The 26,569-nt window shown below is 40.7% G+C and overlaps 1 protein-coding gene across 2 annotated transcripts in view; it reads left to right on the forward strand.

Annotated features, from left to right (window-relative positions):
• Positions 1-455: 455 nt before the first annotated feature.
• LOC120530153 (NFX1-type zinc finger-containing protein 1-like) overlaps positions 456-26,569 on the forward strand; it is a 215,428-nt gene continuing 189,314 nt past the window's right edge. For both annotated transcript variants that reach the window (XM_039754362.1, XM_039754363.1), the window contains exons 1-5: positions 456-537; positions 15,148-15,191; positions 17,318-17,527; positions 19,756-20,010; positions 24,421-24,567. In XM_039754362.1, coding sequence (XP_039610296.1) covers positions 15,167-15,191; positions 17,318-17,527; positions 19,756-20,010; positions 24,421-24,567 — 637 coding nt within the window. In that variant the 5' untranslated portion in view covers positions 456-537; positions 15,148-15,166. The remainder of the gene's footprint in view (positions 538-15,147; positions 15,192-17,317; positions 17,528-19,755; positions 20,011-24,420; positions 24,568-26,569) is intronic.

Genomic DNA, 26,569 nt, shown 5'->3' on the forward strand with positions numbered 1-26,569 from the left:
ACTTTGTCAACAGATAAACGTTTTCTCTCCAAACAGCCATGCAGGTGTCATCGGTAGATCCGAGGGTAAGTTTAGAGGCACGTTTTGCCACCAATCTATAGGCAGCAACGTTTTACCGTAATTCATGACTCTTTAACAGGTTATTAGGACTCTAAATTGGCATAAGCAGGTTTCAGAATCCAACATTTATTGTTACAATTTGTAAATAAATTAGGCTTGCGCAAGGCTGCCGACTAAAATGTGAAACTGACCCTTTATCAGTGCAAGCTCTCTTATTTTTAATTACCTGTTTTTTTTTTCCCTGGCACTACAGATTTGGCTCATACTTCGGTCTGCTATCGCTGCCTCCTTGTACTTTTCGTTTCGTTTCGTTTCCCCAAAACAGAAACTCACGTTCTCTTTATAAAACAAACCGCGCGAGGCTGCAGTAAAGCACAACACAGCTGGGACCGGAGGCGGAGGGCAAAGCCGGCTGATGCTGCTGCGCACCTCGGCAGGGGACCACTGATCGAACCCGCGGCCAATCCAAAGCACCAGGTAGACGACGATCTGTTGGCTTTACCCTTTTTTTTCTACTTTTTAAAATGACTTTATTTTTTGAGATGTCCGGTTCGCTGTTACTATTTAGTGAACTGCTGGGTGTGACTGTTCGCCGCTTATCGTCCGGTATATCCGTATCAGGTGACATTTTAAAACCTTTTAATTGAACGAGTTCTTGGTATTTTCTGAGGTAATGTCATGTTTAATGTGATTTTGTAATTAGATTTTTTTTCAATCAGTTTAAACAGCAATTGCTTGTTACATCACTGAAACAAACAGCTGAAAGATTAACGTGACCGCAAATAATTACATTTGTGAACACGTGATCGAATGACAGCGAGTATTCTTGTCGGTATCACGAACGCGTAATTGGATGGCAGCGGAGCACCGAGAAGAGCCGCGACTCGACTCCTTCCTTGTCGCTGTGTTTAGAGATGGCATATTTAAGAAAATGGGCAAAAATATAATCAAGTTTTAAAAAAGGCGAACAATTTTATCTATCTATCTATCTATCTATCTATCTATCTATCTATCTATCTATCTATCTATCTATCTATCTATCTATCTATCCGAGTTATCAGGCGTGATGTCTAAGGGCGCTCACCTAGATCTGCGCTCACTACTCACTGAAGAAGAGAGTAAACATTAAAGGCAACTCCTTTCTTACGCGGTTAAGAGACTTTATGACGCTTCGCCCAGCTCCAGTTCAAAAAACGGTCGGCCAAGTTTCAAGACCTCCTGCTGGGTAAAAATGAAGGGTGTACACTGAATTTTATACAGCTCAGGACAGCCGAGATGAAAAGATGTGTCAAAGATTTTGCACTGAATCTACACTCATTTTTAATTTTACAGTAGCGGCTTTTAATAGCGAGTGTCTGTTAAAATGTTTTCACAAAGTAAATCTAAGTTAAGAATGCCTGCCTGTGTGCCTGTATGTCCGGGTGTTTTATCATGGAACAGTTTGCGGGTGACCCCTTAGCCTGCAATTTCTTCGTTCTGTGTATGACGTTAACCTGCACCCAGCCCTGCCAGCAGGTCCTCCAGCTTACAGGGTAAACTTGGGGGTTGGTGCCATCTTGTTCAGAAAGCGGACACCACTTGAGAAGGCCTTCCCCTCGCCCAAACACTAACCTTAAGGCCAATAAAATGGGTCCCAGACGTTAAGTTAATATTTTAGGACTAAAATGATAACAGAAATGTGAAACCTACTTATATACCTAATCTTAATTATTGTGAAACAACCAAGTGGCGTCCGCTTTCTGAACAAGAGCCAGGATTGGCACTCCAGCTACCATAAAATAAATCTGCCACTGTTCCAGTGTGGTGCTGAGGTGTCATCGCTGCATTCATGTCCCGATCACGTCAACACACTATCAGCGTACGCTCCCAACCCCTCTCTCCTCCCCTCTCCAGTGTCCCCTAGCCAAATCGTCTTCTTGGGGCCACCACGCAAACACCCCAACTTTCCCCACTCTGAAGCCACTACATTAATATTTATTGTAAAAGCTTTAATTTAAACACGAATTATATAAATACAGGGGCGGCACGGTGGCGCAGTGGTAGCTTTGCTCGCAGTAAGGAGACCTGGGTTCGCCTCTCGGGTCCTCCCTGCGCGGAGTTTGCACCCATGTGTACGTGGGTTTCCTTCGGGTGCTCCGGTTTCCTCCCACAGTCCAAAGACATGCAGGTTAGGTGCATTGGCGATTCTAAATTGTCCATAGTGTGTGCTTGGTGTGTGCCCTGTGGCGGGCTGGCACCCTGCCTGGGAATTTGTTCCTGCCTTGCGCCCTGTGTTGGCTGAGATTGGTTTCAGCAGACCCCCGTGACCCTGTGTTAGAATATAGTGGGCTGGACAATGACTGACTGACTATATAAATACATAAAAAATAATGAAGCACACATCACAAGCTTAATTATATTTAAAGTCTATTAAAAACACTTGTTTTTAAATAATTAAATTTTGAAAGTGAATGTATAGGATTTTCCATAATAATAAAAATTTTACTACTACTAATAATACTATTAAAAAATAAAAGATCTACTACAACTACTACTAAAAATGACATAATGTACAAAAACTACTACTACTAATAATAATAATATAAAACAAGAACTAATAGTACTAATATGAATAATAATAATATAAAATACAGCAACTGCTAATAATTTGTATAATGAAAGGCAAGTGAAGGATCTTTGTCTGGAATAGGCTGTTTCATTGTTGGAGTTGTGACCTCAGAATTTTGACTCAAAAGTTCTCAGTATTTTCAGTCAGAACCATAAAGGTGTCTGGCCCCCATCTACCCCCACATTTGTTTTTTTTATGCACATAACTTCTGCACATGTAAAGATGAGTGAATGAAATCTTGGGGACACGTAGCCAGACACCTGCTGAATTGAGAGCAGGTGGCCCCAAGTCCCTTGCCCTCACAGGGCCTGAGATAGGATTTCTTTGGGTCAGACCCAGCAATCATAACGATATTTTAAAAATACACTCTGTGGCAATAAGACCGGGTTACTACTTATCAAACTGTCAAAAGAGAATTTAATGGTACAAATATTGAGTATGTATAGTCATACTCAATGACTATGCATTTGGAAAGCATACAGGCTTGGGCAGATTTGTGGCAGATGAAATTTAATGTCAGTAAATGTAAAGTATTACACATAGGAAGTAAAAATGTTAGGTTTGAATACACAATGGACTGTCGGAAAATTGAGAGTACACTTTATGAGAAGGACTTAGGAGCCATAGTGGACTCTAAGCTATCGACTTCCCAACAGTGTTCAGAAGCCATTAAGAAGGCTAATAGAATGTTAGGATATATAGCGCCTTGATGTGTGGAGTACAAGTCACAAGAGGTTCTGCTCAACCTTTATAATGCACTGGTGAGGCCTCATCTAATATAAAATATAGAACTACTACTGCTACTAGTACTACTACTAATAATAATATAAAATACAAGAACTGCTACTACTAATAACAATAATATAAAATACAGAACTACTACTACTACTACTGCTACTAATAATAATAATATAAAATATAGAACTACTACTGCTATTAGTACTACTACTAATAATAATAATATAAAATACAGAACTACTACTACTACTGCTACTAGTACTTCTACTACTAATAATAATATAAAATACAGAACTACTACTGCTACTAGTACTACTACTACTACTAATAATAATAATATAAAATACAGAACTACTACTGCTACTAGTACTACTACTACTACTACTACTACTAATAATATAAAATATGGAACTACTACAACTACTGCTACTAGTACTTCTACTACTACTGCTACTAGTACTAGTACTACTACTACTACTGCTAATAATAATAATATAAAATACAAAACTACTACTACTACTGCTACTAGTACTACTACTAATAATAATAAAAATACTAGAACTAGTACTACTAATACAACTACTACTACTACTATCCATCCATCCATCCATTTTCCAACCCGATGAATCCGAACACAGGGTCACGGAGGTCTGCTGAAGCCAATCCCAGCCAACACAGGGCTGTGGTGTTATGGGTCCACAGCTCGCTCAGCAAAGGCCATTTTCTAAATAAATAATCACCGTGCTTGCAGCTTCGTGAGGGGGCATAGTGGCCGTAACAAGCCACGGGGCCATCTGTGGTGTGGGCGTTTCTCACCTAGTGCACAGGTGAGGGACTGCCCACATCCGTGATTGTTCCCGTGGCTAATGTGCTGCAGCTGCTATGGACCCTCGCAATATAAAAGAAGCGCAAGTCGGTTGGGAGGCGATGAAAAGAAAAAAGAACGAGAGAAAGGAAAAGAGTGGACAGCGTTTACAGGGAGCGAGGAAGCAAGGCAGTGCAAGAGAAAGACAGACACGCAGAGCGTGTGGGCGTGTGAACGAGCGATTGTGGGCAGCTGCAAGGAAGCTGGGTGTTAGGCCGACACCCAGGCGTTGGAGTTGAAGTCACTCCCGCTGAGCAATCAGGTAGCGGGAGTGACCAGAGAAAGGTGACTGGCCGGGGAAGGCCGGAAAGGCAGCGGGAGTCGCGAGACTTGGTGTTGTAGTCCTTTGTGTGAGCGTCCTGGAAACTAAGGAGTCCAAGTCTCTGGTCTAGAATGAGTGCCAGACCGAAGCCAGGATCGGCAGGTCTCCAGACCTGTGTATGTGTGTATGAGGAAAAGGGCAGCTGCTGAGAGAGTCTCGCCTGCTACATAGCCCTAGCGGGAGAAGCAGGTGAGACGTTAACAGAAAAGATGCACCGAGCTTTTTGTTGATTTTTAAAGACTGCTTCCTGTTGAACGTTTTAACCTTGTTTTGAAGGATTGTGTTTTTTTTAATGGATTATTTATTGAACTTTGGATCACTGCACTATTTATTGAACACTGTTTTTGATTGTCTTTTTAATAAAAGCACTTTGCACATTTATACCATCCCCTTGCTCAATTGTTATTGCCTCAACTGTCTAGCTCATCGGTGACATTACCGATGGTGCTGGATTGAAGGGCTTCCAAGCAGCAAATGGGAGTGTGGAGCCGAACCCGCATTGTGACAAGGGCACAAGGCAGGAACCAATCCTGGGCAGGGTGCTGTGGAAAATCAACCCCACATCATGATGCTGCCACCATCTTGCTTCACTGGTAGAGTGGTGTTGCACAGATGATGAGCTGCCTGGTTTCCTCCAGACAAGGTGTTCACGTTGATTTCATCTTGTTTCTCACTAACTGCTGAGAGTCCTTTAGGTGCTTTTCTGTAAACTCCATGTGGGTTTCTGGGCGGAGTGGTGGCTCTGAGTGTACAGATCTACATCAGCAATCGGAAGGTTCAAATCCCATAAACACCAGAAGTGACTCTACTCCCTGTGGGCCCTTAACCTGCAATTGTTTCGTCCTGGGTGGGTATGACGTTAATCTTCATCCAGCCCTACAAGCAGGTCCTCCAACTTGTAGGGAAAACCTGGGAGTTGGTAGCAGGATTGGCACTCCGGCCACTGTGAAAAAACTCACACTAATCTGGTCACTGTGTTGTAAAGCCCAGATCAATGATGGTTATCCCACAAGATACAGGAAGCTTCTCCATTCTCCACACAGGTGCTGAGAGGCCTCGTGTATAAACGGTGCGTACACACAAAAAAGTTTAATTTGCCCATTTCCACACTCACATCGCGATGGATAAAAACTATATTTGCCTGAAAACCATGCACATTTTCATGCCAGCTCAATCCATTGCGTACGCAAGTTTTCGGCTCAGTTTTGCAAACCAGCATCAAAGCAGTGCTACTGTTCCTATGTGGTTTTCCCTTTCTTTTATAGATTCACATCCCTGACGCGACTTTATCAAATACACTGAAATTAACCACATATAGTTTATTAGGATGGTAAAGTATATATATTACACTATACCATTAAATTTTTAACTTCATTTAAATAATGTATACTGTTAACAATTAAAATTGTGGGCACAGTGATGCAGCAGTAGTAATGAGTTGGTACCCCGTTCAGGGATTGTTCCTGCCTCGCGCTGTATGCTTGCTGGGATTGGCACGACCCTGGATGGATACATAGATGGACAGAATAATTAGACATGTACTATGAAGATATTTCAAAGTTCCTTAAAAGTTTTGAAGAGTCGGAGTTCTAAGCTTACAGATGGCTTGACATTTATTGCAGAGCTTGTGTGCTGATTGGTTATTTGGAGAAAGAAAAGGATGTACAGGATTTTGAGGATAGTATGTTTGAAAGAGACAGTACTGCTGCAATAAATTATTTCATCGTGGGTTGTGCACGGCGTAGCAAGCATCTTGTGGGAGTCAGGAATAATCTCTTTTTTTTCCCCACTGCGTGTCCATTTTTTTTTTTCTCTGTACCCTAATACGCTTCCATATAACACTCAGACGGTGTGCTACAACTCGCCTTTTCATGGCAACTTTGATATCTGACCACTTCTTTTTTATTTCGGGCACTGTGCGACTTTCTGAACTTGAAAGTTCGAGTTTCTCTGCCCCTGTCTGTCACTCGTTCAACTTCCTTTTATTGATTACACCAATGCTTAAACCAACAAATAGTACGATTTTCCTTGCTTCCACTTGGTATTCGATGAAATTCTTCTTTTTTCCCCTGTGCTTCTGCCATTACCTTTTCACAGAATGCTGAACTCAAGGGACTATTTATATTGATTTGCATATTCAAAGAGGCGGAATTCTGGGAGGAGTTGGGGTGGGGCAGCAGGCGCGAGCATGAGCGTTACATTTCATGCTGACTGGCATTTACTGTATGTAGCAGAAGAACATGGAAGTTGGTGTATGCACAGATTTATGCATCTGCATTTTTTTGTGCACACACACACAATTCTGTTATTGTCCGTACGCCATGTTTTAGTGTAAATTCTACGCACAACGTTATGCATGAGGCCCCTCGAGCTCAGCCAGACTGACTCTTGGATTATTGGTCACCTCTCTTACCAAGGTTTCCATGATTGCCCAGTTTGCCTGGGTGGCCAACTCTAGGAAGAAGAAAAATGTGTAGACCTGAGAATCCAGAGAATCCAGCAGAGCCCTGGGGAAAATTCTCTTTTTTTTGTCTGTTTTATGATTTTCTTCTTTTCTTTTTTTTGAATATTTGTATTAGTTTTGACTTTGTTATTATTTTTAGACTCATTTCTATGACTTAATTGCACCACCTTTTTCCATTTGAATTCCTCCACAATCATGGCTACTTTGTACTTCCTTTGCTGTGTTTTATTACCTTGTAGTTTTTTTTCTTTAACTTTTTTATTTTACCTCCAGTTCCTTGTTTGTTACCATTTACATTTTGATATATCATTAATAATTTTGCTTCACAATTACTCCTTTATGGTTCTCGGGCGTTAGCTCTGTTTAGAGCACATGAAGCCCTGGAGGGTTTGCTGTGGCTTTTGTTTCTGGTGTTGACTCCCTTTTGTGCTTCTCTTTTATGAGTTTGTTGTTCTTTTGATAGTTTGATGTTGATTATCTGTATATTTGTTATTTATGTTATGTGCCTTGCTCTTTTTTGGTTAAGTCTAAGGAATGGCTCCTCCTAAGGCTGCAGATGTGGGACCACCTAAAAACCATATACACCCTCAAAAGCCAATTGAAATAATGTTGTTGCATCAATTAAATTTATTATTATTCAGCTCTCTCTTCTCTCTGGGTTTTTAAATTTCTGTAAGAATTTGTTACGGTTCTGGTTTCCCAGACACCATGCAATCTGAGGATATACAAGCTGGATTATGGACTTGATCTTGTTTGTTTTGAGATTTATCTCTTTAGACATTTCTTTTTAAAATTAATTTTCTTGATGTTTTTCTTGTTTTATTTTGACTTCTGGCAATTATTCTCTAAATGTTAAAGGAACTTTGTTTTTGTCATTATGGGCCAGGTTTCGCCCCTTTTTGTTGGGTATGTGCAGGAGAAAAATCCTTGTTCTTGATTTTAGGACCAGGCTGATAATGTGTATGATATTTATAATAGCCTTTAGGCCTGTTCGTGCACTGCAGGAGTCCTCATGGGAATCTTAGCTCATGCAGGCTGCCACCTAACTTTTTGGGGGAGAGCATGTCCCCAAATGAATTATCTTCCCCAGTCCTTCCATTATACTGGCCTCCCACCCGGGTAAGGATCCTTGTTTAGTCCCGGCCGGAATACCAGTCTCTTTATGCCATCCATTACAACAGGAACTCATTAGATCCTAATACAAAATTCCTGCAGAGGGAAAGCACCTGTAGGGACACAATACAAGGTAGATATTTACAAAAAAATTAGCAGTAAATTCCATCATACAAGTCTGGATGCCAAAATTCCTGGAATTGTTAAAAAAAAGCTTTAGAGTATATAAAACATGCAAACAATTCCAATTTAGTTACCTTCAAAATGCTCACCTTGGGATTCAGTATACAGGTAGTCCCCAAGTTACGGACATCCGACATACGACTTACAAACGGGAAGGCAGCTGTGTCGCATGCGCCTCAGTAACTGCTGCTCCGTCATTTTCGGCCTGTGAACGCTGCAAGCGGTGGCTGGACAGAGGCTGGAGGGGGCCGATTTCGCTGCTCGTGCAGTGTAGTGTGCCTCAGGTGGATGCCTGTTGAATGGGGGCAGTGGTGGTCGATTCACTACCCACCTTTCGCCACACCGTATTTGTTCTCGGTGGGCGGACGCTGCAGGCAGCATACTTTAGTGGAGGTGACTATGTGGTAGGCGGGTGATAAACTGCCCCTCGCCGCCCCAAGTCATTCTCAATAGCAAGCCTGCTTGTACTGTTATGCACATAGCAGGAAGTTGTCTCTTGTCAGTACATCAGACGTGTTGATGACGGGTACCTTCCTGCTGTGATAGTGTGTACAGTGCTGTGCAGAAGAGCTCATCTTAACCTTTTGTCTTCACCCTTCAACAGTGTCTGAAACACAAATCTGATGCAAGTGCTTGTGATACATCACCATTGAAAATAAAGTAGAAATAATAAAGAGATCAGAGAGAGGTGAAACTCAAATCATTCATTGGCAGAGCACTTGGTTACAGTCAGTCAACAACAGCATTTATTAAAATAATGTACCTGTTCCGACTTACATACAAATTCAACTTAAGTACAAACCTACACTCCCTATCTCGTACGTAACCCGGGGACTGCCTATACTTGTCCCAGCACTTCTCGCATTTCTGGGAACAAATCCTATACTTATTTTTTGTTATTATGTCTGGGCCCTCCGGCATTTTTTTCCTGGATTTCTGCCACAATAGCAAATGTACTTTCATTAAGTCTCAGTTTCAATTCTGGGAACAAGAAAAGGTCACAAGGAGTGAAATCTGGTGAATATGGTGGGGTGTGAAGCAACAGCCACATTGTTTTTGGTTAAAAACTCTTTGAGTGACGACGGCGAGTATGCAGGGGGATTGTTATGGTGCAAAATCCAGTTTTGGGTGCATCTCTTCTCCAGACTTTTTTTCTTCCGGATGTTTTTTTGTAGACATTTGTACAGTTCAGTACAGAGTCACTGATTAATAGTTTGGTCCACAGGGAACTAACTCTTTATGAACAAATCTGTTAATGTTGAAAAACACAGTCATCATTATTTCTTGAAAATCTGGTATGGTGGCTTAAAGAAAAAAAAATTGGCCAAGTCACATACAAGACTGTAGAATAAACACCAGAAATACGTCTCAGCATGATGCCACCCTGAATGCCAATTAGCCAGACTGAAGGCAAACTACATCAAGTGGCATATTCAATAAGTACACTCTATTACGGACGGTTCTGTTGGCTGCCCGTGCTTCACAGAGAGTTGTACTTATATTTCAAAGTGGCACTTCATTTTTCTACTGTAGAAAACACACACACACACCTGTATTAAACCAAAAATGACCAAGTGAGCCCATCACTGCAGCCCAAATGGGGGCTGCACAACCAATGCAGATGCCAAAAACTAGCCATATTTAGAAACATTGTGAAGTTTTCAAGTGTTGATTCGCATCATAGTGTCAGATTGGCTGTCATTGTTGCCTCATGGATCTACTGTCCTGGGTTCAAATCCACTGCCTAGTTTGTGTTCCATGAAGATTTTGGTCTGGGTTGGTTTTCCTTGACATACACACATTTTCTTCCCCTGTTTGCATAGAAAAGCTAATAATGTTGTTGGTCTTTCCAAATTGTGCCTGAGTTGGTGTGTAGGAGACTGAGACATCCTGGCACCTTGGTCAGAATTGATTGCATCCTTGGGCCCAGTGCTTCTTGTTAGGCTTTGGCCTCCATGTGACTCTGAAATGGACTTGATAAAATAATAGTGTCAGGTATTAATGGGATCCTAAATAGTTAGTACATGCCAAGTCAGGGTTGGCATGTATAAAGCTGCTGTGCCCTATGGCAGACAAGTCAGTGTAGTGGAATTTTTATAGTCCTGCTGCATACCTTTTCGTGCTAACTATATTCAGTTTCCAGTTTAATTAAAGCTGTTCTTCTAGTCCTTAACATACCAAGTGCATATTTATATATCAGTTGTTCTGCTTAAGGAGAGGGTGTGAAACTTCTCAGTGCCATACTTTTGCCAACTTAATTAACCAAAGATCACTTCTTACCCATAGCAAATGTGTTTTTAAAAGTAAAGCTTGTTTTTAAATGTAAATGTTTCCATTACTGTCTGCCTCAGTCTTGTTAAAATTAAGGTGCTTGTATAGCATTTCCTACCTACAGATTCTGAAACTTGCTACCTGTAGAAGAAGCAGTGAAAAAGTCCATGAAAGGCTCCCTTTTGCAAACGCTCATTTTTAGTCAGCAAAACGAACTTAGTAGTAGTAAAGATATGTAATATGTAGATTAGCACGAGCAAGTATGAATTTCACTATAGTCTCTACACGTGACACCAATGACCTATAAACCTAAAACTTGGAGGAGGAGGAGGAAGGAGCAGCATACCCCAATATACATCGGCGAGACAGAACGCCGAGGGTGAAAACCTTTAAATTCCTTGGAACTTACATGAGTGAGGATCTCACCTGGTCGCACAACACTCACCAGCTTCTAAAGGAATCACAGCAGAGACCGTACTTCTGGAGAAGGTTGAGGAAATTTGGCATGTCAACCAAAATCCATAGCAACTTTTATAGATTTACAGTGGAGAATCACGGTGTGGTATGGAAGCTGCTCCACACAGGACTGTAAGGATCTCCAGCGTGTGATGAAAACTGCACAGTTCATCTCTAGAACAGTCTTCCCATCACCCCAGGACATTTATACTACCAGGGTCATCAGGAGGGCCAACAATATTAAGGACAGTACACACCCACAACATAGTATCTTCACACTTCTGCCATCAGGGAGACGCTACAGGAGTGTGGAATCAAAGACAACAAGACTCACAAATCACTTCTACCCACAGGTCATCAGACTCCTGAATAATAGATTTATCACAGCTTCCTCCATGTTCCATCAGTTCCATTGATTGTTAGCCTGTCTGTAGCAGAGACACAGAGTACTTTATATATATTTTTTCTGATTATTTGCTGATTTCTGCCAAATTATTACTTTTAGGTTAATTTCTATGTAATCTATTGTTTGGTGTAAGGGAGACTGGCAAAGTAAGAATTTCGTTGCATGGTTTGAACCACTGTGTTTTTTTTACTGTGCATATGACAATAAACTTTGGGATTCTTGAAATCTTCAATCTAAAGATTTTTAGTCCTTATGCCCAAATTAAAATTATAGTTCTTTAGCAGTTTGTTTCTTTTAAATGTTCGACAGTGTTAGCCTGGTGTATCTCTATTGGTAAAGTATTCCAGGTTTTAGGTGCGTAGCAGCAAAAGGTCACCTCACCACTTCTTTCATGCATGGCTCTGACGCCTTTATCCAAGGCAACTAACAACATTTGTGATACAATTTGTTACATTTCTTTTGGTTTTCCCATTGGAGCACAAACAGGTCACACAGTGTCTGTAGTGGGATATGAAGCCACAACCTCAGGGTTTGAAGTCCAAAGCCTTAACCATCAGACCGCCATTAGAAGATCTGAGGTTACAACTCGGAGGGTATGGGGACATGCAATCCAAAATATAGGATGGGGCAAGATTATTTAAGGCTTTATACACCATTTGTGGTATTTTAAAGTCAATTCTAAATGACACGGGTAACCAATGTAATGACGCTAAAACTGGTGAGTTGTGCTCAGATTTTCCTTTTCCTTGTTAAGATTCCTGCTGCTGCATTCTGCACTAATTGCAACCAACTGATGTCCTTCTTAGGTTGTCCTGTTAGGAGTGCATTACAGTGATCTGGTTGATTAAAAACAAAAGTGCTGATTAATTTCTCAGCATCTTGTAATGTTATAAAATCTTTAACCTTTTTCAGTTTTTCTTAAGTGAAAACTTGCAGTCCTAGTAATTTGATTAATGTGCAATTTAAAGCTTAGGTCAGAGTCTGTCATTGCCCACAAATTCTTTACTTCCAACTTGACTTTTAAACCTAAGGGATCAATTTTATTTCTAATGCCCTTGCTATATCCATGTTGGCCAATCTCTAAGATTTCTGTTTTATCCACAATATGTCTTAACTCTTGTACATATCGTGGCAATCATTTCCCAGATGATGTGATCACACTTGTTCGACACACCATCCTGTCCCACCTGGAGAAAAAGAACAATTATGCCAGGATGTTCTTTATTGACTTCAGTTCAGCCTTTAATAAAATCATCTCACAGCAGCTAATAGTGAAACTTTCTATGCTTGAACTGAATACCTCACTTTTTAACTGATTCTCGGATTTCTTGTCAGAAGACAACAGACAGTACATGTTGGTACTAAGACATCACGCACCATCAATGGTCCATGCCAAAGTGCGATTGTGGTGTTCACATCTACCTAAATGAACCGGGCTTGCAGGGAAATTGCACCAGAGTCCAAAAAAAAAACCCATCCAAATAAACTAGGTGTGAAAACGCCTGAAGATAATGAAGACAGAAGTTTATTGGTTTTTGTGGTAGGGTAGTTATATTCACTAGCCACGTTGATGTAGAGCTGCAGTGTGTTACATGTTTGTTAGCACATACAAGTAAGAATTTCACTGGACTCTGCACACATAACAATAATGACACTATAAACCTATAAATGTGATCCTCCTTTAATGAAATGAAACTTTGTCTGAACTATTTAATGTTATTATAGGGATCCCAAGTCTTGAAAAAGTATGTAAGCACAGTTTATAATTGTAACAATAAGGTATTTTGCTAAATCAAGAAAACAAGAGAAGCAGAAACAATTGAGGATCTTAAATATGTAATAAGTAAAAATAAAAATGCAATTTTTCTGTCTCTTATTATTCTCTGTCAGCGACTCATTCCTGCAGATTCACCATTCGACCGCGTTCTTGACTGCAGATAACTCCTGGCATCCCCAGGGAGCGTCCTGCTGACAGTGTTCAGAAGTGGTATCCGCACAACCCAGACTAGGAGTTCTGATGTTAGCTCATACTGTGAGGAGACCACTTCTGAGCCTGGTCATGGCTGAAAACGTGTAGCTCACCACAGTGCAAATCTGTGAAATGTAGTGTGAGTCCACAACAATACACTGAAGTACAATTCACTTTATGTCAATTATTGCAAGAAATACTATACAGTGGAACCTCGGTTTGCGAGCATAATTCGTTCCGGAAACGTGCTCGCAATCCAAAGCACTCGTATATCAAAGCGAATTTCCCCATAAGAAATAATGGAAACTCAGATGATTCGTTCCACAACCCAAAACTATTCATATAAAAATGATTAATACAAAATATAAAGTAAAAATACATAAAACAAATTAACCTGCACTTTACCTTTAAAAAGAATCATGACTGGTGTGAGTGAGTTTCTAAACTCATGTGGGATTCCACCCAACGGGACGACACGCGGAAGAGCGTCCCAAAGCAATCGGTCTCCCAGCGCTGTAGCAGTTGACCGTATAAGCACATTTAAAAAGATCACAGACATGCTATAAGCGCCTGCCGTCAATGGGCAATACAAGAAACATTATAAACATCCTGCTGCAATAAATAACAGCGCTGTTGCTGTTTCAAGCTGAAGGCGGCTGGTGTTGTTAAAGTAATGAGACTCAGCTTCATGTTTTGGGGCGCAAGATGGGGACTCGCACTTTACAGCGCGCACACACACACACAGTCACAATGCTGTAGTAAACAGTATACACTCGTACAGATGATGACTATATGAGTGAGGCAAACAGACTCAGACGGAGTATAGGAGACAATTGCCCTCAAGAGAAGAGAGAGAGAGAGAGACTGCACTGTGAGCGAGCGAGATAAGGAGAAAAAGACGCGCTTTGCGAGCAAGAGAGATAAGGAGAGAGAGAGAGAGGCGAGTGCGAGCGAGCGAGATAAGGAGAAAAAGACGCGCTTTGCGAGCAAGAGAGATAAGGAGAGAGAGAGAGAGAGAGAAGAACCATCAGCTCAGTTCACATGACACTCAGCAGACAAAGTGTATCCATACTGCCCGTATTGGAAGACATCGCTCGTTTATCAAGTCAAAATTTATTAATAAATTTTGCTCGTCTTGCAAAACACTCGTAAACCAAGTTACTCGTAAACCGAGGTTCCACTGTACTACATAAACGTGCAGTACATTCTGTATCTATACATTGTGATAGGCATGAACATTTGATAACATCTTGACTTTAGTAGTCCTTTTAATATGTTCTGGGGCAGATTTGGTAAATTTGTTGTTTGTGGTGCTGTTACAACTGTCCTTAAGTCAAATAATTCCATGTATGATTTATTGAAGGATGGATGGGGGGGTCATGAACCCTTTCTTGTTCTGGTTCTCTGGTCTTGGAATAATGTCGTCCTGAAGTCATGATCTGAGGTTTTCTGCTGTGAAAACTTATCATTGAGAACAATGAAAGGAAGTAGTAACAATTTGCAGACACTGACGTCAGTCATTTTCCTAATTTACCTCTCAGCTGTTTACATGGTGAGCTGGAGACCGCTTCCTTCATACCAGTGGGTCACAACTCAATTTGACTCTTAATTAAACAAAAAATACTGTATGTCATTCAAGTTGGCTTTCTCATGCACAGCAAGTCTAACTAGCATTATTTCATTTATTCGCAGAACTATCATCTCAAAAATCATGTCTGGGAATGAAAGAAGAGGTGGTAAGTCCATTTTTACATACTTTTAGAGCCAAGTGTTATTTATCTGTTGTGAGGGAAGCCCAGGTAGAGGCACCTTTTATTGCCAACAGAGAGCACTACCAATATGTGCTACATTTATCCAGGACTTTGGATTAAGTAGGAGAACTCTAGTTACTTTATATGGAGTTCTACCAGGCCAGCAGAAGGCAGTATGATGCACCAGTACAGTACATGGTAGCTCCTCAATAGTACTGGGGAAGAAGGTCAATCTGACCCTCACCAACACAAATTTGTGGTACTGTGGGAATTCAGTAGGGTCTTGGGGTGCTACAGAGGGTTATACAGTATCTGCATGATCAAGAACTCATAGATAAAATCATTCAGCATCCAATGGCTTCCGTGAAAAAGTGAATGTCCTCTTGTTCAGTTAATCAGATTACTCAGGATCAGCCATAACATACTGGAAAGTTTATCTACTGCCCAGTTAGGCAATATATCCATCTTCTGAACTGATTTCATCCAGCCACAAGTGGCTACAATGGACTACTTGGAAATAGTGAGTAGCTACGGATTAAAAACCTGTTTTGGTCTATGGACCCGTGCAGCCAAAGGTTTGGAGTGTGCCATTGTGATCTGCAAGGTTTATTCCATAGCATATTATTTTACTCAAAACAGGTAACTAAGACCTTGAGTTGACACAGCTGAGAACATCTAAACTATACAAACCAGCTGGCGGGGCGGGAGACATTACTGCCATGTAAGCAAACTGACAGAGAGAAGACACAACTGAGATGGGAAGAGACGAGTGGAGGCAACTCAGGCAGGCTATTCAAAGATGCTGGTGTACTCCCTGTTTGGTAATGATCAATATATGGTCAGGGGCTACGGTCTACTGTTAAGAGTTTCCAAACGTTAGCAAAGAATGAATCCCATGTTCGGAAATTCCATGTTCTTATTTTCAAACCAAAGACCATGAGAAAAGCATAAATCTCTGGCAACTGCGCCTACAGATAGATGGAAAACATTGCTCCTTCCCGTATGTAGGAAACATGCCTACTGCACCCTAACGAAGTGGTCATAGCTGACTGCAGGGACCCCATGACAGCACACTGTGCTAGGAGCTTTTCCTTGAAATTTTGTTATTGTGAATGTCCAGGCAATATTAGAAGAAGCTAAGTATATCCTTTCTTTAGTGTTATTTTTCCTTTCTTAATCTTATAATTACAAGCGTAACACTAGGTAAGGATATATGATCATATATATATATACACACACACACTCGCCGGCACTTTGTTAGGTACACCTTGCTAGCTGGACCCCCTTTTTCCTTCAGAACTGCCGTAATTGTCCGTAGCATAGATTCAACAAGGTGCTGGAAACATTCCTCAGGGTTTTTGGTCCACATTGGCAGGATAGTATCATGCAGTTACTGCAGATTTGTCAGCTGCACATCCATGATGCAAATCTCCCATTCCACCACATCCCAAAGGTACTCTATTGGATTGAGCTTTGGTGACTGCAGAGTACAGTAAACTCATTATCATGTTCAAGAAACCAGTTTAAGATGATTTGAGTTTTGTGACAGGGCACGTAATCCTGCTGGAAGTAACCATCAGAAAATGGGTGCACTGCTGTCAAGTGTGCCAAGAAAATATCCCCTACACCATTACACCACCACCTCCACCTGTGAAGCAGCAGTATTAACCAATGCCCTTCTTTACCATTAAAATTTGAATTTTGCTATTGATTGGTCTTGTGTACCTCCTGATGTGTCACATTCATTTTGCTAGTAGGGATGGGAGGCACATTTCTGATCCAGAGAGACATGTTGAGTACCAAATAGAACAGGCAGCTGATTCAGACATGTCAGACATCCCCCGCCTATCTTATAGAACACCCTCCCAACTGTATCAGTAAATCAGTCCGATGACTTATGTCAGTTCAGGATCAAGCTGGAGAGGCACTTGGTGACAACATTCTGACTGAGTCACTCTGTCTTCTAACAATGTGGCTGAATGTTACAAAGATCAATATCTTACTCAAGATTATGTATTTGTTTATCTAGAATAGAAAGTTATATTGAAAACAATGTTCAAGATCTGCATTGTCATGTATTTGTTTATGTGACTCTTTATTTGCTTTTCCAGGGGCACATGCTTGGGGGAGAGGTGGACACTTCAGACAGCAACACCCCAGCAATTCATCAAGTAAACCTGCCAGTGGTCAGTCTAGGCCACATAGCAGTGGTCATGACCATAGCACAACTGGTCAGTCTAGGCCACATAGTAATGGTCATGGCCATAGCGCAACAGGCAGTCGACGAGCAGGACCACTTTGTAAAACTTCAAACCAGAATGGTAAATGTCAGAAGTTTATTATTCTTCCTTCAATGCCTGTAGTAAGTGTCATACTATCGGTGGAGGATGTGAAGAAACCTATTGAAGTTATAAAGCATAAACTTGAACTGCCTGAGTTTGTATACTTGTATAATGCAGAATATACAGTATATGGCTAAAATTCTGTGAACACCTGTCCATCTCACCTATATGAGCTTGTTGGACATCCCTTTTCAAAACCAGAGGCATTAATATGGAGTTGGCCCAGCCCTTCATAATAGCCTCCAATCCACTCTTCTTTCCACAAGATTTTGAAGTTTGTCTAAGGGAATTTGTGCCCATTCAGCCAAAAGAACAATTGTGATGTCAGGTATTGATGCTGGACAAGATGATCTCATTCACAATTGGCATTCCAGTTCATCCCAAAAATGTTCAATAGGGTTGAGAGCAGGGCTTTGCGCAGGCCACTCAAATTCCTCAATATCTTTATGGACCTGGCTTTGTGCATAGGTGAAAAGTCATGGTAGAAAAGAAAAGGGCCTTCCCCAAACTGTTTCCACTTCTTTGATTATTTTTAGTAATCGAATTACTCGAGTTTCTTGAGGAATCAGTTCAGCCCTAGTGCAAAATTGAAACTGTCCGCAGATGAAGTAGCCATGATTTGTCACATACTTTATGTACTGGCCTCACTGAATCTCCTGTTCAATTATCCAGCAAGCTAAACACCTTCATATAATAATTCCCAGAACCACAAAGTGATGTTGAGAATGTTTAATTACACAAATGGTGTGAAACTGTAAACACAAATACAAACAAAAACTAATAAGTACTTGTATAAGTAATATAAAGTAATTACAGTAGCACTCATAACTAAGAGCGTAACAGCCGAAAGCTCAGTAAATTTACGTGTTGAAATATAACATTTACTTTGTCATTCCTTAACCAAAGTTACTTAAACAAAAGCTATAAAACTAGAAAAAAGAGATAACTTACAGGGAATGTCTTCACAAGGGCTAACTAAGCAGGATGGCGAAGGATTGTTCAAGAGAACAAACACCGAGATAACAAGCACACCACGCTTACTGCTGTTGCACTTCCTACTTCCTGTTACATTGCCTTCCTGTTTCCTGCAGCAGCAGCAGCGACTTTAGGATTTCTATGTTGAGGTTACAAAAGCTTGCTAAACAATTAGAACTTAACTGGCAGTGCCAGAACACTTTATTTTAAATAACTTCATTTTATGACATGGCACATATAGCAGCTTAACCAGCACCATCTGCTCAGCTGAAAACAACACAGCTTCTGATTTTTCTTTGTGTTTGTTTTAATTTCAGATCTTTGATTTTTAAATACTTTCGTTTTTTTTTTTTGTGGTCATTTGGAATGAACATTAGACTATTGGAAAAAAAAAAGCCGTTCAGTCCAGCAAAGCTTACTAGTTCCTTTTCATTAAATTTCTCAAAATGAATGAGGGATGGAATGAAAGACTTTTCATGGATGTTGTCATGTTCATTTTCGTCTTATCTGCTACACATCAGAGGCTGTCACATCAAAATGCTTCCTCCCACCTCTGTGTCTGTCTATCTAGCATATAGTAAAACACTACTGCCTGGTGTGTGTGGGTGTGAGGTCACAGAGTAATCTGATTGGCCAAGTTAGCTTTGGTCTGATTGGTCAGTTTCACTTTAATTGCTCAGTCAAATGCGATTGAGACAGAAAGCACTGAGCATGAGAAGCTGACACACACAAGGGTAGTGAGGAAATGAATAGGAGGAACACTGAAAGTCACCTTCAAACATGGGAAATATCTGCAACAATTAGAATGATGTTTTCACAGTGGATAATGGGGGTCCGTCTACCACTGGTGATAGTCAAAAAGCAGACTGAAGGCAAAGAAAGTGACAGAGTCTGAAAAACAGGCTTTACAGGAATTGCGATTGAGAGGACATGGCAGGTTAGAGAAGTTGAGACACACATCGATACTGAAGAAAAGCACAGGACAAATGTTGAAGGTATATGTAAGACGAAAGACGTCAAAAACCAAATATTTTTAAGTGTTTTCAATTACGTGACTTCGACAGGTAACATAGCTACTGTTACAGAATTCAAATTTAAAATCAGGTTTGAAAGTGTAACTGCTAATTGTTTCTTTTCACGGAAATCATATTGGTTTCTTAATTTTGTTCTATTAACATTTCTTTTTGCAATTTGTAGCTATTTATGATATGGTACAATGTGTTTATCTTCAGAAGGTACTTCAGATGAAGCTGATAAAAAGTGGCATCCCCATGGCAGACAAGAAGGTAGGAGTGACAGAGGCCAAGGACACAGACATGGACCCAACGGCCCTTATAGGAGACGAGATCACAGTTCTGGCAGGGAGATTTCCCAGAAACATGAGGCTCCACTTTCTGTCCCTAGAAATCCAGCAATTTTTTCAAAGAGGGACAGCTCTGCAGAAACATGGAGGAAGCATCATGGAGAAAAAGACAAATCAAGAGGAGGTAAGTAGGTAGTTGAAAGTAATTTGCAGAGTCATTGTTCTAAAAAAACAGATGTAACCATTGTTGTTCAATGAGAGCTTACGTCACACTACTATTAAGTCCTAAAGATAAAATGCAACATGTAGATATTTCAGTTATTAGGTCAAGTGAGGGAGCATGCACTGGTACAGCATGTTGCAGCACCCACCACATGAGGAAACAGCTCAGGATCCTGGTTGGCAACCCCCCAGGCAGACACATGGTCTAGTCCCACCCACTGGAAATGACCCTCTGTCTGCTGCAGCCAGGTGTTACGTGGGTGACCCCTTGGCCTGGTCCATCTGCTTGGGTCCTCAACAACGAGGATTCTGTGAGCCAGATCACCCTTGGGGAATCGTGTTACATGGCCGTAGTGCCATAACTGATGTTCCCTCACAATGCAGGTAATGTGCCTCATTCAGGACTCCATGAGCAACCGTTCATTCAACACAAAGTCAATCCAGCGGTACCCAAGGATTTTCCAGAGAGACACAGTACCAAAGGAGTCCAGTCTTTGTCTCAGGTCACTGGATAGCGTCCATGTCTTGCAACCATATAGCAAGACAGGAAGCACCAGGACTTGAAAGACTTGGACCTTCATCTTTTTGCAGAGATATCGGAAGTGCCACACACCCCCTTCCAGTTTCCCCATGACATTTCAATTATGCTTTTTTTTTAAAAATTCTAGTCTTATCTGCACTTGCATTTTGAATTTTCTGTAGGTTCTAAATTGTCAGTAATTCATACTTAAACACACCTAACCCAGGGTGGTGAGGGTCCTGGACTTACTGGATGCCAGTTAAACTAATAGGTAAAAAATCTGAGCTCCCATAATAAAGTCCACATAGATGGTAACGGGTACAAGATTCAGACCGATAAAACTGGATTGAAGCAGCCCAGACCACTGCACTACTGAACGATGGCACTAAAAGCTGTTCCTGGTACTGAATCTATCGTTAGGTAGCAAATGTGATGCAAACAGTTTGGTATTCTACTGTGTTTTAAGTAGTGTGCAAGACTTTGGCCAAAAGCAACAGCAACACGCACTGCATTCAGAAAGGTTTCAGACCCTTTCACATTCTGTACATTTTATTGTGTTGCAGGTTTAATTATAAATGTATACATTTCCCATTTTTGCCTATCAATCTACACTCAATAACCCATATCTGCCAACTTCAGGTCTCTTCACAGATATTTTGTGTGATTTAAGTCTGGCCTTTTTGCTAGACCACTCAAAAAAAGACTGTCTCTGGAGTCGTCACGGCTGTATACTTCAAGTCATTGTCATGCTTAAATGTAAACTGTGCACTCTGGAGCAGATTTTTTTCAAGAACCTCTCTGTGTTTAACTGCATTCATCCTTCCCTCAGTTCTGACCAGTGTCCCTGTCTCTGCCTCTGAGAAGCACTACAAGGATGGCATTAGGCAAGTGATGAGCAGTGCCTGGTATATGACAGACATTGTGCTTGGAGTCCTGCTCACATAGTTGAATATTTCTGTCATTAGACCAGAGAATCTAAGACTCATGCTCTCAGAGTCCTTTAAAGTCACATTTGGTTTTAATTCAACAGTAACTTTTGTTTAGCCACTCCGCTATAGCCATATGATTGATTGAGTGCTTGTAGTGAAAAGTTAAGCAAAATGACACCTTTTATTGGCTAACTACAAAGATTACGATATGCAAGCTTTCGGGGCAACTCAGGCCCCTTCTTCAGGCAATGATATGATATAATGACTACCAATCCTGATGTTGATGATCTGTGGACCTTGCTGATCACAGCCCTGCAGTCCTCCTCCATGAAAGCCCTTGGATTCTTCAAGAGGAAGAACCCAGACTGGATTCTGAATGCCACAGGCAAGATTCTCCCCCTCCTGGAGGCCAAGAATACAGCATTCCAAGTTAATCTTACAAATCTGTCATCAGTTTCCATCCTGCAGAAGTATAAAGAAGCTAGATCAATTACACAACATAGGTTTTGTGAAATCAAGAACAACTGGTGGATCAACAAGACCACTGAAATCCAACACTACGCAGATGAGAACAAAATCTATGAGTTCTACAATGCCATCAAAGGATTTTATGGTTCTTATTGACGTAACGTAGCTCCAGTCCGGACTACAGATGCTGTGACACTCCTCAATGACAAGGTACAGATATTGGATCATTGGGCAGAGCATTTCTGAGAACTGTTGAACCAAAAGATCCATGCCAATCCTTCAGTCCTTGAGAAGATCTTCAAACTTCCCCAGGTTCCTGAATTAGATAAGTCTCCAACCCTCCATGAAGTCCAAACTGCCGCCCATGCCATGAAGAACATGAAGACTCCTGGTGAAGACACAATACCAGCCGAAATATATGAATATGGGAGACTTAATCTTCTTGTTCTTCAGTTTATGTTGGAAGCTTGGCAAAACTGGGAAAATTCCCAACTCATGGAAACATGCTACCATCGTCACCATCTACACAAAGAAAAGTGGACCGATCAGACTGTGGCAACGGCTGCAGTATTTCACTGATGGATGTTGCTTTGAAGTCCTTGGCCATATCACAATTCTTTAGGTACTTCGATACATTGCAAACAGAGTATTTCCGGTGTCACATGCAGGCTTTCATTCCAAACGCAGCACAATTGACATGATTTTCGTCATCCGCCAACTCCTAGAGTAGGCTTGGGAACACAAGCGAGATATCAGCTTTGCATTCATTGACTTGCAAAAAGCATTTGACACCGTCAACCATGAGATGCTTTGGGAAGTGCTGCATAAGTTTGGATGACCCCTGAAATTCCTCAGTATGCTCTATCTCTTCCATGTTAGAATGATGGTGAAGGTCTTTGTTGGTGGGGAAACATTTGCTCCCTTCGAAATCACTTTTGGTGTCAGGTAAAGCTGTGTCCTGGCTCTGATGCTTTTTAATATTTACCTTGTCACCATAACTCTTCTCTCCAGAAATGGCAATGGACGCCACTGATGGGAGTGCGTCTCTGGCACTAACTGGATAGCAATATGTTTAACCTCCGAAGATTGTCAGCCCACTTAAAAACCTCCTCGACAATCATTTATGAGCTCCAGTATGCTGACAATGTTGCTGGTGTAGCTCTTCACCTGGAAAGCCTTCAGAAAACCATTGAGTCCTTACACTTAGCCTATTCCTGGATGGGCGAGGAAATCAGCACCTCTAAGACACTGACCCTTCAGACTGATTTCCAGCACACAGATCCTCCAGTGGAAATCAAGATTGGCAACAAGACACTAGGAAACATACAATCCTTCCTCCACCTTGGAAGCATAATGCCTAGTGATGCCTATTGCAAATTGCAAATTGCAAACCACCTCCAACTAGACTTCACTGCATTTGACCGTCTACACAAGCATGACTTCTGTAACCGAGATCTCTGCATGTCAACCAAGGTTGTAGTACATCACATGGTATGTATATCAACACTCCTTTATGGATGCGAGTCCTGGACTCCCTACTGTAAGAATATCCACACGCTAGAAGTGTTTCACATCTGCTGCCTCACTTGAGAGGACAGGGTTCCACACACTAAAATTCTGGAATGCTGCTCATCAACCAGTGTTGAGGCCATGCTGCTCAGCCATCCTCCGATAGACCGGGCATGTTATCCCCCATGAATGAGTCTCGCCTTCCTTGGATGGTCCTGTACAGTGAACTTGCTGAAGGATCCCGACCTCAAAGTGGATCGAAGAAATGCTGGAAGGACTACTTGAAGCATTCTCGTAAGACCTGCTCCATTCCACACATGCAGCTTGAGATACTTGAACCGCATGCTTTGGTGATAGAGTAATTAAAGGGGTCCATCACTTTGAACAACAACAGACCCATCAACAAGAGGAACAGAGCATGGCAAGATATCACAATCAAAACCAACCCAATGAGCCTGGGGTGCAGTTCCCTTGCCCATCGTGCCCCCGGGTCTGCCTTTCCCAAATTGGCCTGCACATCCACAATCATACACAGAGGAGGGGGAGTGATGGAGATGGACAGTATCATCATCATATCGATAGACAGCCACGATGACTGGAACTTCAAACACTTAAACCTTAAGACAACAGGAAAAACAACATTTTACATAAAGTAGAGAAAAAATCTTGTAGACTATTAATTCTCCTGAGATGAGTGGGATTGTTTAAACATGCGTTTGTAATATTGTCACAGTTTCTGTGAGCAGCAGGATGAGGTTTAGCAATAACTTTATATTAAATGTGTATCTTTTTGTACAAGAAATGGTTAGGATGGGTTATTGATAAGTTCCATAATGAGTGTTTCCATGATCAAGGAGAAATCTTTATTTTATGTTCTAACATTTTGTGATTTGTTTAAGTAAAATGAATAATTTTTTCCTTTCCTTTTCTTTTGTTTTTACTAAAGACTCTGAATCCAGAAGAGGTGGATATCATCGTATTCGTGGTAGGAGTCCTGCAAACCTGCTTAATCTGTCATTAGACACAGAGAGTAATGTCACTGGATGGACTGTGCCGAGAGTCAGATCTCACAGTACCAACTGGAGGATTAGTGGTAAGAAAATAAAGCCATATTTATTTTAACCTTTCATGTAGTTTTGTTACACTTTACTTCTAGCCTTTATTTTGCCAACAATAAAACAATTACGACGTAATCAAATTTTAAATTAACTGCAGCCTGAAGTAGTAGTTTGCCATATTATTTTCCCCAAATACCATTTAACTCTTGGACATCCAGCAAGGTTGTATTTGATGCCGTATCTCTATGTATAAGTTCTAAGCAATTTTTTTACATATTAATGATGTCAGTGTAGTTTGTTTGAATGCATATCATCTGTATGATTGGGTATAAACTATTGTTTTTAAATGTTTTAGTCATTTAGCCTTTGTGTTACTAAGTTACATGTCTGTCTACTTCAGTGCCTTTAGAAAGAGTTTAGACCCCTTCACGTTTTTTATATTTTGTTGTTTTAGTCTTATGCTAGAATAATTTTAATTATTTTTCCCCTGTTCAAGCAGCACACAATACCTCAGAATGGCAAAGCTAAAACAAAATTTTCAAAATTTTTACAAATTTATAAAAAATAAAAAAATGAAATATTCCACAAGTATTCAGACCCTTTACTCAGTACGTAGTTAAAGCACCTTTGACACTTGTTCCAGCCTGGAGTCTTCTTGGGTTTAAGAAAACAAGCTTTGCACACCTGGAAACTTCACCATTCTCTTCTACAGACCCTCTTAAACTCTGCCAGGATAGATGAAGACCATTGATGGACAACTGTTGGAAGAAGAAACCTTTTTCCAAGTCTGAGGTTCAGCACACCCTGAAGCAGGTTGTTATGAAGTATATCTCTCTACTTAGTTCTGTTTACCCAGTCCCTGCCACTAAAAATTAACTGCATAGCATGATGATGCCACCACCATGCTTCACCGCTACAATGGTACTGTACAGATGATGAGCAGTGCCTAGTTTCCTCCAGAGATGACGGTAATCTTGGTTTCATCAGACCAAAGTTTCTTGTTTCTCATAGTCTGAGATTCCTTTCAGTGCCTTTTTGCAAACTCCCAAGTATGCTTCCATGTGTGTTTTTCTGTAATAGGTAGCCTTATAGTATGCAAGTCACAAAGTCAATCCCAAAACCACCCATACTTTTCATCAAAAATCACAGCTAGTACCATAGAGATCAAGTAGATTATTTATAAAATAAAAAGGATTGTTCTTAATTAAAAATATTCAAACAATACATTAAGCTCTAATGAGTGATGGAGTAGCCTAAACAAACAGGCAATCCAAGGGAAAATACACAGTCCAAAGGTAAAGATAAAAAATCGGGAGAAGTCTCCCCTAGACTTTCTCTTATGCTCAGATATGGGGATGGATAATTGAGGAGTAAACCGCAAGACAATGATAATATATTTATATTAAGTACATTAAAGAACCATCAACAACAAATCAAATCAAATTAATAATATATTGAACAATTACTATAAAAGTAAAGTTGAATAAATTGGACTCTGGTTAGCAAAAATAGCCCAAAGTTGATTGAAATCTATGTTTTTTTACCTATTACTTGTATGCACAATTTGGTTGACCTAAGTGAAAGCATACTGAAGTTATCGTGTTTACATACACACACACACACACACACACACGCGCACACACATGCACACACACACAATTCCAAAAATGGTATTTTCGGACTCAGGGAGGTCTAAAACATCAAGATTTATCAAATTCTCAAAACTGATTTTTTTTGTAAGATTCCAATAATTTCCCTATACATGTACGAGAAAGTCAGGGAGGTCTAAAATGTTGAGATTTATTAAAATCTTGACATCGAATCTTTGGATGATTACAATACTTTTCCTATACTTCATACTGTATATGAGAAAGTAAAACCGGAGCATGAGCTGAAAAATCAGAGCAAGAAAGGTACGGGAACTCACCACTCCCTAGCTCATTCAAAATAAACTGCTAGGAATTGTGGGAATCCATTATTTTTATAGAGCAGAGGGCAGTTCCTGGTGGTGATAGGCAGGTGGTCCCATCTTTGGGG

Source organism: Polypterus senegalus, chromosome 5 (assembly GCF_016835505.1).
Source record: "Polypterus senegalus isolate Bchr_013 chromosome 5, ASM1683550v1, whole genome shotgun sequence".
Lineage (NCBI taxonomy): Eukaryota > Metazoa > Chordata > Cladistia > Polypteriformes > Polypteridae > Polypterus > Polypterus senegalus.